The sequence below is a fragment of the Ceratotherium simum genome, chromosome 10 (assembly GCF_057802395.1).
Source record: "Ceratotherium simum simum isolate JZ-2026a chromosome 10, ASM5780239v1, whole genome shotgun sequence".
In the NCBI taxonomy this organism is placed as follows: Eukaryota; Metazoa; Chordata; class Mammalia; order Perissodactyla; family Rhinocerotidae; genus Ceratotherium; species Ceratotherium simum.
In genome coordinates, this window is record NC_141909.1 from 54,838,145 (window position 1) to 54,859,408 (window position 21,264).

At 37.8% G+C, this 21,264-nt stretch overlaps 1 protein-coding gene across 1 annotated transcript in view; it reads right to left on the reverse strand.

Moving 5' to 3' along the window:
* The window catches only part of EPSTI1 (epithelial stromal interaction 1), a 94,287-nt gene that overhangs the window by 41,900 nt on the left and 31,123 nt on the right, over positions 1-21,264 (reverse strand). The window contains 1 exon segment of the mRNA XM_087436026.1: positions 14,866-14,939. Coding sequence (XP_087292152.1) covers positions 14,866-14,939 — 74 coding nt within the window.

Below are 21,264 nucleotides of genomic sequence, written 5' to 3' on the forward strand. Positions count from 1 at the left end.
AAAGAGACCTGAACAGGGACGTTTAATCCAGCACCATTTTAAGAGTCCTAGAGGTGGAGAGAGAAGGAAGATAGAGGGAGAAAGAGAAGAGGAAGAGGAAAGAAAAGAACAAGAAGGAAGGGAGGATGGAAGGGAAGAAGGGAATGAACTAGATCTACCTCAAGAATCAATATAGTTAAATCTCAAAAAACAGTATCCAGTGAAAAAAAACAAGTGGTAAGAAGTATGACACAGTGATAAATATATCTAAAAGACACAAAACAGCAGTCTGTACTTTGTGTGGATTCACATATATGCACTAAAATTACAAAACTGTGCATGATGAGAAAGAAGCAGCCCATGACATCCAGGAACTGCTCTGACACTCACATCTAGACCTTGATGTTATTATGAATTAATCCGACACTTAACAGCTAAGCTATATTGTTCTTCTGTTGGACATAAATTGTCCCACAGAACACCCACTTCACATAAAGGCACCCACAAATTACCAAACATCCCCATCTCATTAAATGAATGACAGCTATTGCTTTACCAATTATAGCTTCATACTCATTCTGGTCTGTCCTCCCTATAGGTAAGATTTATTGAGATACCCAATCATAGAATTGTCCCCACATTCTGACCAGAGCAATCTCCTGCTTCCTTAGACCCCTCCCAAATGACCCAACCAAAGTCCAAATCCTAATCAGTTCTAACACTCTCTTACGAAAGACCCCACTGTTTCCCATGGTGTGTGTTTTCCTTTGCTGCAACTAGTAATAAACCCAACTTGCTCAACTACAGGTGTGTCCCCAGCTGTCTTTGGCTGAAGGGCATTGACAAGTGTTACACACCAGGACAGTGGTTACTGCTAGGGAAAGTGGAGGGAGAAGGGATGCGAGTAAAAAGATAACACTTTGGTTGTCCCTTGTGACTTTAATTTCTTTTTAAAAATGAACCAGATGTGACCAAAAATCTTAACAGTGTGACCTTAATGGTTTATACATATTTTATGTGAGTTTGAAATGTTTCTCAAATGAAAAGAGAAAAAAAGCACACACACTGTGGTGGTGTTTACTATGGAAAGGCTTGGCAGATGCCATTCTGCGTTCCATAAAACAATTTCCAAATTGCCAGTCGGAAGATCTGTGTGGGGCTGGCACCATGAGAATCATCTGTGGTGCTTCTTAGAAATGACTAGACTCAAGACTTGGACTTTCTAATTCAGCATATCTGGTGTGGGATCCAGGAATCTGTTTCTTAAAAGCACCCCTGATGATGTTGAGAACTACTACAGCAGTGCAGGTGGATATGTAATATGCATAATTATCATAGGTCCACATGATTCTGACTTATGAATAATTCATGTTATATAACACATTTGGAAACAAAACCTCAGTGCATCTTAGGAAGCTTCTGTATAAGTACTATCTAACAATACATTCTTCCTGTGTTTCACAATAGCTTCACAAACCTGAACTTCGCTACCAAGAGGTTTGGGTGAGCAAGTAATTATTCTTACATTCACACATACATTCATGCAGGCAATAAATATTTCCTCAGTCTCTGCTTTGTGCTTAGCAATATGGGTCACAGAACAAACTAAACATATTATTTTGCCTAAGTCATTTTCATATAAGGGGGTGTGAACAAAAGACATTCATACACCTATAAGCACTCACGGAGCCTATTTATGTAACAGGGTGAGAGAAAATGTGCTGAGATAGATATACAAATTCCATTTAAAAGATCACAAGAATGAGAAGTCTGAAACAAAACATGAATGTGAGGTAGTAACATCGGGAGAGCTAAGTTTTGTACTTAATCAAACTATCCCAAGCACTTTAAGAAATTCTTTCCCCTTGTTTAACTCATCTTTAATGGTTTAAATTTTTTTTTTAATTTATTTTTCCCCCCAAGCCCCAGGAGATAGTTGTATGTCATAGTTGCACATCCTTCTAGTTGCTGTATGTGGGACGCGGCCTCAGCATGGCCGGAGAAGCAGTGCCTGGGTGCGCGCCCGGGATCCGAACCTGGGCCACCAGTAGCGGAGCGCGTGCACTTAACCGCTAAGCCACGGGGCTGGCCCATAATGGTTTAACTTTTTAATTACAAAAGTAATACATGAATATAATTCAGTCAGAAAATAGAAATAAAAGTATAAAGAATAAAAAGTAAAAATCCTGCTTAACAATCCTCTCAACCTTACTCCTTTCCCAAGAGGCAAACACCATGACTTGTCAGGTATGTATTATTCCAGACTGTCTTCTATTAACTGGTGAATATCTATTTAGGATGATGAACAGTGGTTTACTTTGAATTGGGGGCAGGGATAACTAAGGTAAGGCAGAAACTGCCAGCTGTTCTCCAAAATGTGTTTCTCAACTTCCTAGACACACAGCTAGACCACATTTCCCAGCCTCCCTTGCAATTAGATGTGCCACATATCTAAGTCCTGGCTAATGGAGTGTAAGCAAAAGTATGAGCCAGGCCTGAAGCGACACACATCAATAACTCCACACGTGATTCTTTTTTATTATTTATTTATTTGTGTGTGTGTGTGTGTGTGTGTGGAAGATCAGCCCTGAGCTAACATCCATGCTAATCCTCCTCTCTTTGCTGAGGAAGAGTGGCTCTGATCTAACATCTATTGCCAATCCTCCTCCTTTTTTTCCCCCCAAAGCCCCAGTAGATAATTGTATGTCATAGCTGCACATCCTTCTAGTTGCTGTATATGGGACGTGGCCTCAGCACGGCCGGAGAAGCAGTGCGTTGGTGCACGCCCGGGATCCGAACTTGGGCCGCCAGTAGCGGAGCGCGCGCACTTAACCACTAAGCCACGGCGCTGACCCCACATGTGATTCTTAATGTTCTTTCCTCCTTCTGTCTGATGGTGGCACCTAAAGTGAATTTGGAAGTCACTTGCTAAAGATGGTAGAGCCACACTTTGTTTGAGTCACTTAATGCCTGGGGAGGAGAGCTAGTCTGCTGACTCAAACACTATTCTTGGACCATTCCAGAAGAAAAATATAAACTTCTTGCTCTTTAAGCTACTTAGATTATGTTTTGTTTTTTTTTTACCATAGCCTTTCATACCCTAACAGAGATTTTTTTCATAAGTGGGATACCACAATATTTTGTTCTGAAAATTGCTTTTTTCATTTAACAATATTCTTGAGATTTCTCCATATTTCTATAGCTATCTTATTCCTTGGGCAGCTGGATAGCATTCTATAATGCGGATAAAACACATTTAACCACTCCTACTCATGGATACTTATATTTTTTCCAGTGAATATTCCACTATACACATCTTTGTGCACATGTATGAGTATTTTTCTAGGATATATATCTACAAGTAGAATTATTTTCTTGCATGTGTACTTATAAATATATATGCATGTTTAAACCATGCTTGATAGTGGCAAGCTGCTCAATACAAATTTATATTCTCTCCAAAAGTTAACAATATGAAAGTGGCACTTCAGAATCACAGTCTACATCCTCTAAGTACTAATCCCATCCTGCCTCACACATTTCTATTCATCTCAGTCACCTCCAAGTGCCCCACTCACCCATCATCACTCAGTCTCTCAGTCCCATACCACTCTGTACATCCCCCACTCTGTAGCCCACACACCTCATCTGCCCTTCCAAATTCTTCCACACTGGCAGCAAACTCTAGATATCTGAAGAGCCAACAATTCTAGAGCTTTAACCTCATTTCAGAAAATCTTCCTCAAACACAAAATCACTATTAGGCAAACACCAAGGTAAAAATTGTTGCAGGCAAGACCCTATGGATGCTAAAATGAGTGGGGAAAAGTTTGAGCATAACAGGATATTAGAATAGTCTTAAAGTATCTCCCCCAATTATAAAGGGAAAAAAACAGTAACTTTACATGGCAACCACCTTAACCAAATGATCAAAGTTAACATCACCAGTAATAAGGATATCAACATCGTGTACCCTCAGCATCACTTCTTAGTATTCTTACTGAAAATTATAACCTCAATCTAATCATGAGAAAATATCAGACAAACCTAAACTGAGGGACATTCTACAAAGTAACTAACCAGTACCCACTGAAAGTATCAAGATCATGAAAGATAAGGAAAAAGTGAGGTAGTGTGACAGATTAAAGGGGACTAAGGAGTCATGACCACTAAAATGCATTATGGGGTCCTGACTTGCATCCTGAAATAGAAAAAGGACATTGGAGAGAAATGGCTGAAGTGCTAATAAAGTCTGTAGCTTGTAGTGTATTAATATTAATTTCCTGGTTTTGATAATCATACTATGGTTATATAAGATATTAACATTAGGGGAAGCTAGGTGAAGAGTTTACTGGAAAACTCTATACTATTTTTGCAACATTTTTCTAAGACGATAATTATTTCAAAAGGGAGAGGAAAAAAACAATCTCTCACCTCTCTGCATTATCTGAAACCAAGACTATATCTCTTAAGGACAGTGCTTCCCTGAGTTCCCTAAATGGAGCTATCTTACTTCTCACACCACATATTCCTCAGTGCCAAGGGGTGGAACAGGCATCCTCTTTGCTCCCCACGCTACGTCCAGACCATTACTTGTCCCCTCATCACTTCCAAAAAAAAAAAGTCTATTCCTGTAGCATTCACAACATCAGTATATACCATCCTCTTCCCCTCTTTGCTACTGTTATCCTCCAGCCTTCTGGTCAATCATCTCTCATTCGTTTACAATCAGCCTTCCTCTCTATCTTGACTACTGTCATCATCATGGATGTCCTACATCACCTCCCCAGCTTCCAGCCCCCAGGCTCTGTTTATTGACTTCCTCATCTCCAATAGCTCTTCATTCTGCCTCAGCCACACTTCTAGAGTCATACTCTAGACTTTGTCGTCATGAACAAATATCTGCTCTCCAAAATATCAAATAACAAATCCCACTCTTGGACAGAACTTTCTATCATTCCATGTTCTTTGCACAAACACCTTCATTACAACAATTTTCCAGTCTCTTTGTGATTTCCAAACCAATGTTTCCTCCTCTTTCTTACCATCAACTCCCACCTATCTTTATTTATTCTACAGCTTAGATCCCATAGTCCATTCTTACAATCTTTCCTTTTTAAATGCCTTCAATACTCCTTTCCTCTCTCTCCCTCCATCGTATTTGCCTGAAAAAACCTAAACCCAGATAAAGTTAACTGTCTGCCGTCTCTGGGTCTGCACCAGAGCAACTGAATCAAACTTACAGAAAAATAACAAATCAGGTGTTTTGGGATGGTAGGTATGAGGGAGCGTGGAGGAGTAGTGGGGTAGATTGGCTTCACATGATATTTATGAACTCCAGCTTCACCTAGTAATTCTACTCCATTTCACTTAAGAATTCTTCTCAATCTCTTATTTAACCCACTCCACACCTTACCCTCAGCTGACAATCTCCTCATACTTAAGTGAGAATAGAGAAATCATAAGGAAAGTCTTTCATCTTCCCCAACACCAAGTCTTCAAGTCTCCCTATATCTGCACCCATCCTCCTCAAAAAAATTAAAAAGTCCTTCCCAATTATAATAGGGGAAGAACTCTCTTTTTAATTATTACCTAATCTATTGATTACATATGCTCAGGAACGTATCCACATTTATTTTTTCAAGGACTTTATTTCTTCTGTCATCCCCTTTCTGTCCATCAGCCTCTCTCTCCTCTACTGGATAATTTCTATCAGTATACAGGCATGATAAATTTAAGAAAACTCTCCCTTGATTCCACAGCCTCACCCAGTTACTGCCTCATTTCACTGCTCACCTTCTCAAATTACTCAAAAGAGTTGTTGATAAATGCCATCTCTATTTCCATATCTGCATTTACTCCCAAATCCATTCCAGTCAGGCCATCCCCACCATCATAAGCAAATTATTCCTGTCAAGATCACAAATGACTTCCTTATAGCCATAGCCACCGGTCCTCCTCTCATTTGACCTTTAAGCAGTCATGGAGAAATGATTACTCTCTCCTTTGGAAACACACCTGTCTTGACTTCCACGACACCTCACTCTTCATTTACCCTACCTCTCAGCTGCTTTTTCATATCTACCTAAACTCTAATTGATAGAACTCCTCTGGGTTTGGTCCTGGGCACTCTTCTTAAATCCACAATTTCTTCTTAAGTGATTTTATTCATTTTCATGGCTTTATATTTATATACTAACAATTTCTAAATTGTTATCTTCCACCTACCTTCTCATCCAAGCACCAAATTCACATGTACAGCTGCCCATTTGGTATCTCCCAGGCATCTCAAACTTAGCATGTTTTAAATTAAACTTTTGATATTTTTCTTCCCAAACCTTGGTCCTCTCCTAATAGTCCCTCCATCTCAGCACATGGCACCACTATACATCCAATACATCAAGTCAGAAACTTGGGAGTCATCCTTGATTCTTCCTTCTTTCTCATCTCCAACATCAACAAGTCTTATTGATTTTCTATACAACACATATGTACTCTTCTCTGCATTGACATTACCCTAATCTGAGCCAACTCCTACCTCAACTATTGCAGTAATGTTTTTACCAGCTTCTTCATTTCCATTCTTGCCTCCTCAAATCTATCCTCAACACAGCAAGCAGAGTAGTCATTTCCTTAAAAAGAAAAATAAGAAGCTTCTGAAGTTTCTCCCTTGTGGCTTAAATAAAACCCAGACTCTGTGCCATGGCTTGTATGATCTCTCTGGCTCCTGCCTATCTTGTCAACTTCATGATCTCCTCTTTTCACTTCAACCCAAATATACCCACTTCCTCTCAGTGTGGGGGTCCCACAGCCTAGCACTCTCTTTCCCAGTTCTCAACATGGTTGGTTCCATCTCATCCTTCTGTCTACAATTCAAATGCCATGTTCTCAGAGAGTCAAGTCTTCCCTATCGTGCTAAGGAGATTCTCCCCTCCCAGACCCATTATTCTTGACCACTGGTAGAGATCACTATATCTCTACCACTATTTTCCCTCATGGGAATTATGACAGTCTGTTATTCTATAAAATTCTTTTTGTCATTTTGTTTATTATCTGAATTCCCACATTTGGCCACAGAGCCATATTTGCTCTATTCACAATATATACCAAGAACCTAGTAACCTAGTGTAGCACCTGACACATATCAGGTCCTCATTGTTGAATTAATAAATGAAAGCACCTTTCCTAACAATAGATATTATCAATACATTTATATTTTTGCCAGTGTAATAAATAAAATTTTTATTTGTGTTTCTCTGATCATTAGCGAGGCTGAATATTTTTATTGATTTATATTTCTTCTCTTTTAACTGCTTATTCAAGTCCTTTGTCAATTTTTCTAGAGTTGTCTTTTTCTTATTAATTTGTAAGAGTTCTTTGTGAAATTAAGCCTTTGTCCATTACTTCTGAGGCCAATACTTTTCCCTAGGCTATCACTTACCTGCAACATTGTTCACTGTGTCATCTATCAAATTTTTTCTGTAGACAAATCTGTATTTTTCCTAATGGCTTCTCAGTTTTATATACAAGGCTTAGAAAGGACTTTCTACCCTCAAAATTATAAAAACATTCTTCATCACATTCTAATTGTGTTGACTCAATACAATTTGTCAAGTTGTCCTTTTGACACTAATTTGAAGTATACTTTTTTCAATAACTAAAGACCTAAATACTCATACTCATGAGTCTATTTGTAGACACTATATCATTCAACATACCTATTTATTACAATGACAATAACATTTTGTTGTTACTACCAAACTTTACATTGTATATATGATATCCAGTACAAGTCTCTCCCATGTACCTTCAATTTTTCATGTTCAAATTTGCCTATTTTTTTTAATAATTTTCTCTAAAATTGGCTTATCAAATTCCACAAAGGGTCCCTTCTTTGTAAGAAGGGAATTATCTTTACAATATTGATTTTTTTTCCTTTTTTACTAAATAGCAGTCTAATTTATTTTCATATTCTTTTAGCTATTTTTTTTATAGAAGTTGACTTATTAAACTTACACCCCCCCTGGTTTACAGTATGACAGTTACTGTACATGGGACTTTTCTTTCTATTATATTTTCTGATGAGCTCTTGATAGTGTATAGGAAAGACAAATGTTTGCATATTGATTTTAGATTCATTCATATTAGTTGTTAGTTGAACTATTTGTAATGGTTCTGATAATTTTTTAGTTCATTCCCTTGGGATGTTTTAGACAGACAGAGGCACTTATCTCTTCCTTTCTGATATTTAGTCATTTATTTCTTTGTTAGAAATAGAAACTGTCTCTAATTGGCTACCTAAAAATCAGTGTCAGTAATAGCAAGCACTCTTGTCATCTTGTTCCAGATTTTCCTGGGAAAGTTGACTTCTTTTTCCTTTTTCAAACAAAACATATCACCTTCCTTGAACATTTAGTAGAACTCACTGAAAAAACACGACTAGGCCTAGTGTCTTTAAGATCAAACTCTATTTTCTTTTCATTTACATTTTTCATTCCATTCAAGTTTCATGTCTAGTAGCATATATTTTCCTAGGAAATAATTTTTTATACAGACATCCTAATTTAATAGGTAGAAGTAGGACATAGTATTTTTCTCTTCCAGAACTTTGGTTATACTTCCTTTCTTGTCTTTGGATTTCTTCTTTATTCCTTACTCAGACAAGTCAGAAGTTTGTCTATTTTACTAGAATTTAAAAAAAAAAAAATCTAACTTTTGGTTTAATTTATACACATAAATTTTTCTTTTCTACTTCATCATTTTTTTAATTTTTTTCTTTATTTATTCCTTCCTATTTATTTGTATTTATTTTATGATTATAATCTTATCTTACTTATTAAAACACTTAGTCCTTTTATTTCCTTTTTTCCTAAATGCCCTTTAAGACTCTACATTTTCTAAATAATTTTGTAGCCACATTCCATAGATTTTAACATGGGATACTTTAAAATTTTTATTCTTTTATCCCAAAGTAATTTGTAATTTCAATTTTAGTTTCAATTTTTCCCCAATAGTCATTTAAAAAGGTAATTTTTTAAATTTTTTAAATAGATAGACTTTAAAATCTCTTATTGCTTAATTCCTAATTTTATTATATTTTTCTCAAAGACAGTGGCTTTCTAGGAGTTTGGAGTTTTTTGGAATTTACTGAGAGTTTTGGAGGCCTTAGTCCAAAAATTAATGACCAATTTTGTGGTAGTCAAGTTAGTATTTATAAAGAATATGTATTTTCATATACCAAGTACAACATTTTATAACTATGTCTACATAATCATGCTACGTCATTATTCAAATCCTTTACTCCTTATGAAGTTTTGGGTTCACTGTTAATTTTTGTTTTTATTTCCTAAATAAAAGGAAAATTTGACAAATGCATAATCTATATTACAGAATGTAATATGTAGTCCAGGAGATGACAAGGAGACAGAAGCCATAATGAAAGTCATGTGATAAATACCTATACGAAGGTGTTAGTAGTGGGATGAAAATGAGTTAACATATTCTAGGACGGCTGCAGGGAGAATTGATAATAGGTGGAAATTTTGATATGGTCTTAACCATCAACATGATTGAACATTCAGTAGGCAGGGATTGTCTCAGACCAGATTTCTCATAAACTGTTCAGTCTTAGTCTGAACAAAACAGATATGGGATTTTTGTATCTACAAGTTCACTTCATTAGCATAAGATAGAAAGTTATGACTAGGATGACTTTTGATTCACCTTACTCAGATTATAAAATGTGAGGTTGGATTTAAGGCTACCATATGGATAAGGGATCAACTCAGCCCTTAAGTGTCTTTTGGAAGCTCCCATGAAGGGCATTAGAAGTTTTGTGAGCATGTTAGAAGGCAAACTTGGGGCCTAAGTGTGCATATTCAGCAGACCTGCCTGAATCCTCAGCTCTAAGAAACTAAAACAGATGAAGATGTGCCTCCTAGGAACTAATCACACTATTATTCAAATGGAAATAAAAGAGATGCATGGTTCCAACGGCAGAAATGAAGAAAACTTCCCAACATTACAATCGACAGGCTGAGCTCCGGGTGGTACTCAGCAGTTTGGAGATAGGAAGGTCCTGTTTTGGAATGGGCTTGGTTCCAAGAGCTTTTCCAACTGGGGTTTTAAGAACTGAGCCCCTTCTCCCCTAGAAACAATATTGGAAACTGTACCTAGGAGTAGAGTACAGCCAGGAAAGGTCACAAAAGCATCTACCCTACAGTAAGTTTAATTGTGGTACTAACCCAGTGTTTGGCCTAGGAAGAAGATGTCATTCATATATGATGAAAATCAGAGAAAGCAGACATACTTCAGTTTTTCTTTTGCCTACTCTAGGCAAAATTTAGATCTCAGCTGAAAGAAACAGAAGTCAATTTTGCCCAAGTCTTCCTCTCTGAGCTGACCTACCCTATAGTCTTCTGCACTGGTACCCCATGTCATTACAGTGCTTATCACCTGCACCCTAGTCAGATATTCCTGACCTGCAAAGTACCCCATGCCTCTAAACTACCTATTTTCCCTAACTCCTCAAATCTCAAGACCAAGATTTGGCTGCATGGCTTACTGTCTCTGTGACTTTGGGCAGTTTAAATTATGCACCCCTCAACCTGTTAAATGAGGATGATATATCGCTAATAGCGTTAATCTGAAAATTAAATGAAAAAAATGTATATTATGGGGCCGGCCTGGTGGCGCAGCAGTTAAGTGCATGTGCTCTGCTTCAGCAGCCCGGGGTTTGCAGGTTCGGATCCCAGGTGTGCACCGACGCACTGCTTGTCAAGCCATGCTGTGGTGGCGTCCCATATAACGTAGAGGAAGATGGGCACAGATAGTAGCCCAGGGCCAGTCTTCCTCAGCAAAAAAGACGAGGATGGGCAACGAATGTTAGCTCAGGGCTGGTCTTCCTCAGAAAAAAAAAAATGTATATTATATGCCTAATACCCCTGACGCTCCACAGGTTCTCAATAATACAGCAGCTTATTACTTTGTTTATTTCATTTAAAAGAGCCAAGTAGTTTGTATTTTTTAAAAACTATACAAATGTATAATCTATTGCATTAGATGGTTATTAGATATGAATTAAAATTTTAAATGTTTAAAATATATCCCATTGTTATCTCTCCAGTACATCCTTAAAAAAACATTGTTTTTCCTAATACCTTCATACAAAATGGATCTGATTACCCCACGCATACCCTACCTAGCCCCCACCATTAGTTATACAGGCTCAAACATGTCTCTATATGTATCTAAGAACCACACCATTAGAAAGACAACAATAAGCCTCAAAATTATCATTTAAATTTTAAAATGCTGAGATTTTGCCCAGTGTTTTAAATAACCTTAATCACCACATCCTCTGTTTGATTATAGAACACACATAACCAAAGGTTTATTAACTACTACTTCAAATCCTCAATCTACCAATAATATTGACTAATAGGAAAGGCCATCCTAAAAAATATCATATTTGACTTTTATAAGTAGTAAAAAATTACAAAGGAGTAAAAATAATGGTGAAAAATATGTCAAAGTTAGATGCCTCTTTCTACCCTTTGCTTCCATGCTCAAGAATCCTAGAACTCACTCTAAATTGTGAAATTTGAGTCTGTCCCCAGCCAGAGCAGCAGACTTAATGCACCATTAATCTGATCTGCTCTCAGCCGCCAATTGAAATAGTCACAGTCATTCGATTTTTAAGGAAAAGACAGTACTGCAGAAGTACATTCCAGAGGTCTTTTCATAAAAACCATCCTGTGCGCTCCATCTGCATGTGCAATCTGCTTGTGTATTTTCAGCCAGCTTGCAGGAGCAGATTAATGCGTACAATTAGAAAGCAACCTCACAGGCATTCAATAAACTGCCTTCATTATTACACACAGGAGAGTCCCCTTTGGATGTCAATAAAAGCCTAGTTTTCTGCCTGTTAGCTAAATAATTGACAACACTAAAAATAATCAGAAGCAAATGAACGAAGTCAGGAACAAGGTGTTAAGAAAGAGCACATTAAGATTCTCACGGTGGTGCCCCAGGATGCTATCATGAGCTTCTTCTCCAGCAACTTGGATTTACAGTCTGCTCAAGTCCAAGATTGCCCTTCTCTACAGAAAAAAACACACCATTCCTGGTTCACTATTTGAACCACACATCACAGCATGCTGAAACTAGCAAGGACATGAGGTATTGACTAGTTAGAAAGAATTTCTTACTTGTGTTTCTATTTTGTGTTCCTTAGTTTGACAGCTTCAGGAGAATCTAATTTCGGGGTGGGGGGAGATGGGGAACAGCCTGGTTGGTCCGGTGAAATCTTTGTGCTGTTAAAATTCTAACAGCTCTCCTAGACAATTTTTCCACCATAAACTAATTCTAAGAAGATATGAAAAAGGCTTGTTATACAGAGGATCCATCTTTTCTAAGTCTCTTTCATATTTCAAGCTATATAATGGTCATTCATTTCATGAGCTATTGCTATTGGCCTTTTAACTTTAAAAGTAGTTCAAAATAAAATATTCTTTAAAAAAAAAAAACTCACACATATACTACTTCTCGTGTTTCTCAATAGGCTTTAAAAATCAATTTGAGATACTTCTCATTTTTAGCCAACTTCTCTTTTTCCTGGTTAACTGAGACTTTCACGATAAGCAGAAGAAAGAGCAAGAGTGAAATGTGCGTGTAATTGAATTCAGCTCCAGTGATAGTGTAAGAGGTGGCTGAGGGTAAAATTCTTTTTTTTCTTACAGAAAAAGGGTGATTGATCTCTAGTATTTAGTAAAACACAAACTCAAGAAGCTGGAAGACTATGAAAAAAAGGAGGTTTGATGACACAAGCTCCCACATCCCTTAAAACTCTAAAAATCACTCATCCTTCACCTTATCATGTTTAAAACTCTCCAGAGAATGGACTCCTTCAACTTCCCAGTCCTGTACCTAATTGGTAAGCATTGGTAAGCAAGTCTTTCCTTTTCCAGTGTAAAGCTAGGATGTCACATTTGTTCCTATTGTGATTCTAGACTACTAATGTCGCCATGCATCCCCTATCTCCTTCAACTTCTCTGGTTGGCCTAGAAGTAAACTCTCATCCATTCTCTACACATGAAGGGGAAGGCAATAATACTTTAACACTCTTAATCTATTGCCTTCTTCCTGTCATCTCTCTTTAAGACAGCCAGTGTCTCCTGCTCTTTAGCTCCCCACCAGCTCCCTCACTCCCATGCCTGCCTTTGAAGAAGAATGGGGAGGGCCAGCCCCGTGGCTTAGCGGTTAAGTGCGCGCGCTCCGCTGCTGGCAGCCCGGGGTTCGGATCCCGGGCACGCACCGACGCACCGCTTCTCCAGTCATGCTGAGGCTGCGTCACACATACAGCAACTAGAAGGATGTGCAGCTATGACATACAACTATCTACTGGGGCTTTGGGGGGAAAAAAATAAATGAAATAAAAATCTTTAAAATAAAAAAAAAAGAAGAATGGGGAAAGAGAGGCTATGGATTCTATGACTAAAATGAGAGTAATGCCTATTTTAACTTAAAGAAGATAATGTCACTCATTAGCACTTCCACCCAACCCCATTCCATCTCCCACCCATTTCCCGGCTTGGGTAGCAGAGGCCAAGTACCTAACTTGCTAAGGGCCAAAGAGAAGAGCTGAGAAACTTCTTTTCCATTCATACCTCTGAGTCTTAAAGCAAGACGGAGCTGCTTATGATAGAGGCAGGATAATTTCAGTGGAAGAAGAAAAACAGAGGACGCTGTACCTAGAGGAGGAACATGCTTTCGGGTGTCACATATGCCAAACATCAAAATAACAGTAAATTCTGCAAATGAGGTACAACAATGGGAAAAGAGAAGAGGAGGCAATCAGAGAACAATCCATATGAAAGTGAGAGGTTAATTACTAGTTCTGGTGGGACCAGAAATCTCTATTAGGTCTCTGCAAAATAAAAGTTGCATGATTCCACTCAACAAGGATCTTTGCAGGAAGTTTCATTTCAAGTCCCCATAAAATTCAGTCACTTTTATGCCATATATATAAGACATTTTATTTAATCCTTACAAATGGCCTATGGGAGAGATATTATCATCCATATTAAAAAAAATAAAAAAACTGGGGGTTCAAAGAGGTTTAGTAGTTTGTCCAAGGTCACAGGTGGGGAATGGAGCTAGGATTCTGAATCCAGATCTGCTTGGTTTTAATTCTACCACATTTGGAATTAACCTAAGCCAGAAATATGGTTCTTTGGTTTTATCTGTTGTTTTAAGCAGTGCACAGGTAACCCAGCTACTTAGAGCTAGGACACAAGCTTATCTTTAAAGCCAGTATAACAGAGTAGATTATCTATACTATAAAGGACATAACAGTTGCCCTATACCTATCAGCTGCTGTTATTCACAAATCATACTGGAAAAAGTATCTTAGTACATGACCACAGTTGAGAGTTTTGCTAATAATTGCTAAATAATTTCTCAATTCTTGTCTATAAAAATACAAGTGTGTAATATCCCACAGTCCATTAGATAAATCCCTACTTTATATTCTGCTTGGGTACTTCTTTTCCAATGCCCTCGTCCTTATATTGGTGTTTGGGAAGTTAACATAATCAGAAGTACTCTGAATCACCAAAGAATCAAGCTCTCCACGTTATTTATGATGGGGCATTCCTCAAATTTATTAGTATTATTTCTAATCAATTGACGACTAAAGAATACTTTGGTGAGTATAGATATCTCCAACCTTAGAACCTCACTTACATAATGACAGAGTTCAATTACATAATTAATATAACAGTCAATAATTCAATACCAGATGTTTTGAAAAGTTACCGTCACCTAGAACGCACAGAGTGAACAATAAGCCAATAAATGTACAAAGTTCTGAAAACATAAACTTACTATTGCTGATGCTCTCTAAATGCTTCTCTTCTGAGGTTTTCTTGAAGTCTTTTTTTCTCCTCTAGTTTACTGCTCTGAAATTATAAATATCAAAATGTAATCTATTAGGAAAGCTTTAAGCAGAATCATGATGTTAAAGTTACCTAAGGTCCAAAATCCTTAGGCTCAAGTGGCCTCAATAGTTCAATAGGGTACCTACCAGGACTTCCAAGATGGTGTCCCTCTCACAACCCTGGGCACTACACTGAAAGCCAGAAGCCCAAGTTCTTTCCATGGCTTCCCTCTCCCAATTTGATTGGTATAATCACAGAATCAGTATTTCACATTTTTATTCTCTAGTTCAAAAGACAACAACGTTTATATTTTAAGCAATGTTTTCACAACGTTCTAAGGGAAACATGAAATTTCCACACCAAGTATGTTAAATTAAAATTATAATAAATGGTTAAATAGTTCATACAAAATTTATATATACGCTCACATTCCACTAAAGCATTCAGGAAAAGATTTTCAATAAGCCATCCCAACTCCCTCTGACTTGGAATCAGATAGTTAAAGCTGTTGAGAGACTGAACAGCAAATGTCATAAAAAAGCCATCCACTTGAATAGAAAAGAGTTCTCTCTCTTTTTTTTAATTAGTTGTCTGGAGAGTCTAGAAACAAAGAACTTCATATTTGATATTACTGTCACCATGGCTCTGGCATATTTTAATCCAGCTTCAATAACCCAGGAACACTTGCTTTTTTTTCACTATGACACAACTGTCATTTTTTTTTTAAACTTGCCTATGAAAAACAAGAAAAATTCCTAGACAACAAATTTAATGGGGAGTTGAAACAAGCTCTACAACACAGGAGAGACTTGAAGTTTTAAATGAATCCAAAGGAGACAGCAAGCAGCTAGGTCTGCTTTAATAAAAAGAACTGGATTTGCCTACCAGGAAGACCTGTGAAAAAGGAATAATAGAAATCATCACTTCCAAACCCTGAGATGAGTTTGGCTCCATCTTTCAAAGAGGAGAAAAAATTATTCATATTGTTCATATCCATGAAAGTCTTCATTCACACAAAACTACTTACTAGTTCCATTTTGAAAGGTAAAATGGATGACTTCAGTTTCAGAAAAAACAAAGGAAATTTACTACAATCAAAGGGAATCAACTACAAGACAAAGCAATTGGATTATTAATGAAACACAGGTCTAGGAAGCAAACTAATAGAGAACTGTGAAACCAAATAAACATGATCCCAATCTAGAAAAAAATCCTGACTCATGAGACCAAACTGGTCAGTTGTCATGAGCTCCCAACCTCTCTGAGGATTAAAAACAAAAAGGATAAAAGACAGCAAGCAAGCAATAAGTATTGATTAAACTAGTATTAAGAATGCTACTTTGAGAATAGTGAGAACACCACACAAGCATCTAGAGACCAAGGCTGTGTTCCTTTAACAAGGTCAGAAATTAGACTGGTTTTAATCTCTTCACTAATAGATAATCATTGAACCTAACTCACAGAAACAGTTACACAGTAGCTAAATTCTATCCAACAAAGGCCTGTTTATCCCTCAGAAGTTGATAGAGAAGTATTTTTCAAAATATAGGAGTACTTGAGAAATTGTATTCAATACCCACCAGTGTAGGTATGTGTTTTAGTATATTAATCCAAATATATGGATATAGTCAGACTGTTTATTTCTTTCCATTTAACAGCGAGCTAAGGATTCACCCAAACGTACTTACACATATATATATACAAATGCAGCATGTAAAATATCTAAGAATCAGAAGAAAAAAATATGGAATCAGCTTTAGGGCCACCAACACTGAGTGACCATAAATCATTTAACATCACTAAATCTCATTTATTCAACAAACATCTATCAAATATCTATCATATGCTTGCTACTATGTTAGATGCTGAGAATAGAGCTATGAACAGAGCAGTGCCTACTCTGGAAAATTTTTGAGGCTAGCTGGAAACAGACAAGAAAGCAATGATGGTACTATGTAAAATATGTTAGAGGTAGAGGTTTGCAAATAATGTAATATGAACACATAGAAAATGCACAGAAGTGGGTAGTCAGGAAATGATCTCAACAGTTCCGTAAACATTCGTTCAATGCCTAATAAGTTGCAGACCCCAACCTAGGCACAGTTGCTCAGAGGTTGAATAATACTCAGAATGTGGTTTCTAATCTCGGGTTCATAGATGAGCTGTGTGTATGCTCATTTTTATGGAGAGTGGGCTCAGAGCTTTCTTCAGATTCCCCAGAGGGCTGATGATCAGATAAAAGGATGAGAACTATGGATCTAAGGAGAGGTAGAAATTCTAGGTAGAGACCAAACTTAAACAAGCAAGAGTTTTCCAGAAGGTGATGGGAGCTAGGGCTACTGCACTCCATTGTCCTGGTTGCTCACTGCCCAAGGGGGCTGAAAGACGGGGTTGGAAAGGCTAAAATAGAGCCAGCTTTCAGCTCGCCAAGCCTTGCATCCCAGCATGGGGGGCTTCAGTGCAATCGAGGTATCTTTTTCTATTTCTACAAAGGTACCATCTATCACCAATCTGAGCACACACCGAACTGACTGCCCAGATGGAGAATCATTTCTAATATGCACAAAGGTAATAATGGGTTAGTAGTGGCCTTAGCGGGGCAAAGGGCATTCCCATAACTTACAATATATTCAACATACAAAGGCTCAAGAGAATATGCCAGTTCAAGGAACCCCAAGAAGCTCATGGACAAACTGAAAGGTGTTTGTAGTGAGATGGGTGAAAGACAAGGTTGAGGAAGTAGGAAGAGGCGATTATAAAGGAATTTATATGCCAAGTAAAGGAGTGTGGACTTCATTAAAGGCAATGATGAGCCATAATATTATTTTAAGCAGAATAGCAAGCAGCTCACTCTCAAAGCAACATGGAGGGTAAACTGCAGAAAGGACCACAAACACAAAAACCAATAGAGTGGTCTCCCAGTAATCCAGCCCATAAATTACGAGTCCCAAAGGACAGAGAGGAAAAGACAAATCAGGAAAAATGTAGGAGACAGAAATAATAAGAGGAAAAAAACAAGAGGAGGTATGACTGTATCTGTATAAGATGAGTAAGAAAAGAGAGAAGAATACAAGATGACTATCATTTAAGAGCATCAGAAAGAATATACGAGTTCAGTTGTGAACTTACTGCATTTGAGATATACTTGTGGAACATCTACAGAGAAATAAAGCATACGGTAAAATAGTCATGTTTAACGACGGAGATACATTCTGAGAAACACGTCGTTAGGGATTTCGTCATTGTGCGAACATCATAGAGTACACTCACACAAATCTAGACAGCACAACCTATTACCCACCTAAGCTATACGGTACTAATCTCATGGGACCACCATCATATATGCAGTCCATCATTGACTGAAACATCATTAGGCAGCACACAACTGTATATGGTTCTGGGATTCAGGAATATGGTCTGGCCTGGAGATATGGGATATGGACTTTAGAAATCACCAGCACAAGCAATAACTAAACCCTTAAATGTGGAAACATGGGGGCTTTTACTTAAGGATAGGATGGCATAGACATAGGGATATTAGAGAAGACCAATGGATGGGACTTGAGGGAACATCATTAGTAGAAAAATCAAGCGGAGGAAAAGGATCCAGAGGAAATCCAGAGAGGTGGAACTTGAAGGACAGAGTACTTAAGAGTTATAACATTACAAAGAGTTTAAATAAATTAGGAATTAAACAGTCTCCATTGTGTTTTCCAATTAAGAGCCCCATTGGTAACCTTGGCTAGATCACTATCAGTGAAGCACTAGAGGCAGAAGTCAAACTCAGCCCACCAAGGAACAAGTAAAGGTAAGGACTCAAAGAAGGTATGTTCCTAAGCCAGCTGAGCTCAGCATAACCTGGGGAACATTCTTAAAACAGGTTCTTTGGTTCAGGTGAATGCTCAAGAGTCAGTCCACAGACCAGCATGTGGACACCAAATGTGGTAGAGGCTTCAAGAAGTTGAGCCATGATGTTTGGGATGGAGGACTTGAAAGCAGACCAGAATAGAGACAGGCACTTTGTTTTTAAGATGAGAGATTTGAGTATGATTATATCCAGACAGAGAGGGGAAAAAAAAATAAGAAAGTAACAGGAGAAAAGGAGACTTAACTGATGGAGCAGAAGGTTCCTGAGGAGATGAGGGGAGAAGAGATGGTGAACACAGGTGGAAGAATCCATCGTAGCAACAAGGAAAAGCACTTTCTTATTCCTCCTGTGATGGGATGGTGGTAGGAACCACAAAGGAAGAGTAAGGAAACAGAAAAATAAAGATACTTAGGGCCTAATGGCCTTTCTTTCCTAGAAGGTGAGAGATGAGATCATGTGCTGAGAACGAAAGACGAGGATAGGAAGAATGTGAAGGGAGGAAAGATCTTGGTAACTAGAGATGGGCCTCGACTGCAAAGGAAAATGCCAGGCATTGGGCATTGCTGAAGACCCACTGGAGAGGAAGCCCAGAAATCTGGTGTGGCAAAAAAAAAAAGCCATGTGTGTCTTTTTTCTCCAGCAATTTCATTCATGTGGGTTTAGTGGAAATGAAATAATTGAACCAATCCCTCAATGTGTAAAATAAGAATAATCCTCTCTCTGCCTTCCACACAAGAGGTTGATGTAACAGAGTCAAATGAAAGAGTGTTAATGTGTTTCCTTACATTTATAATTCATTAGCTTAGGGCACCCTTATTATGAGTGCTTACTAAGTGCTAGGCATTATACTAAGGGCTTTGCACGTATGGAATCCTTTAAGCCTACCAGTCCCATCATTATATTATTATTACGCCCGTTTTACAGGCAAGGAGAGTGAAACATAGAGAAGCTAACAGCCTACACTCTCACTACTACATCTGCATTTCAGAGATCTCATTCACATCCCAACATTATGGGATTAATTAACGGGATCCTACTGCATTTCAACAACTGGAGGCTTAATGACCACAGCAATTCATCCACAAACAAATGCATGATGTAGGATATTTCTGAGAAATACTGGTGTTCCTCGAAAGTTTTCAGAAATGGAAATTTTTCCTAGTTTATAAAAACAATATTGAAATAATTTCCTCGGGCTGGCCCCGTGGCTTAGTGGTTAAGCGTGTGCGCTCCACTGCTGGCGGCCCGGGTTCAGATCCCGGGTGCACACCGACGCACCACTTCTCCGGCCATGCTGAGGCAGTGTCCCACATACAGCAACTAGAAGGATGTGCAACTATGACATACAGCTATCTACTGGGGTTTTGGGGGAAAAATAAAAATAAATAAAATTATAGAGAATGCTGCCTTGAGGGGCAATTTTTCAAAAAAAAGAAAAAAGAAATAATTTCCTCAATGTTGAGTTTTACCCCTAAAATTGTTCTTAAATCGTTAGCCCTTGCTACTACCTATTTCCCAGAAATAAGTAACAAATGTGATTCCTTAAAAATATGTAGGTATGCATCTCTGCGCCTAACATGCATACCTTATTTTCTACTGGTTAGTTCCTGCTTTGCAATATAGCATTAAAACTAACTAAAGATGCTTCTCAGCGTCTACACAAAACAGAGTGACCTCCAGGGCTCCAGATAACTCTATCAGCTTCATGACTTTATGGTTTAGTGGAAAGAGCAAGGAAAGTGTTTGGATGCCACTCAGATCTCTAGCTGGTTTCCTGCCCTTTCTGAGGTTATGATACCCCAAGAGTTGGGAGAATTAAAACATTTGTAAACTATATAGCACTGTATAATATTATTTCAAACCTAAGTAGATCACACGCAGAATAAGATGAATCCAGGAGATACGGAGGGTCTTTGACATGGAATTGGAAGATTTTCATTTTTTAAGTTTGTGGGTATTATGAAAGCCTGGAAATATAAAATTATGACTTAATTCATCAATGTGATTATGATGGAAAAGCACGGTGGAGGGTTACTCCTAAGGCACTAAATTTGGGCAAAAGTCTTGCTGTGAGGATTTATGAAAACTTGTCTACTTATGCTACAAGATCCAGTGGCAAAGAAAGTACTTGCATCTGGTATGCTGCCTTTTTTTTTTTTTTAAATGACTTTCTTTCACTCTAATGCTCTAATATTTTAGAGAGATTTTCTCTGCTTTATAGATTTCCAGGAAGGGAAATTATTATATCATTATAAAACCACACGAGTTGTATTAATTTCCTATTGCTGTAACAAATTACCACAAACTTAGTGGCTTAAAATAACAAAAATTTATTAATAATCTTACAGTTCTGGAGGTCAGAAGTCCAAAATGGGTTTCACTGGGTTAAAAATCAAGGGGTCAGCTGGGCTGCTTTCCTTCTGGAGGCTCCAGGGAGGCTCCTTCTGTTTCCTTGTCTTTTTAGCTTCTAGAGCCTCC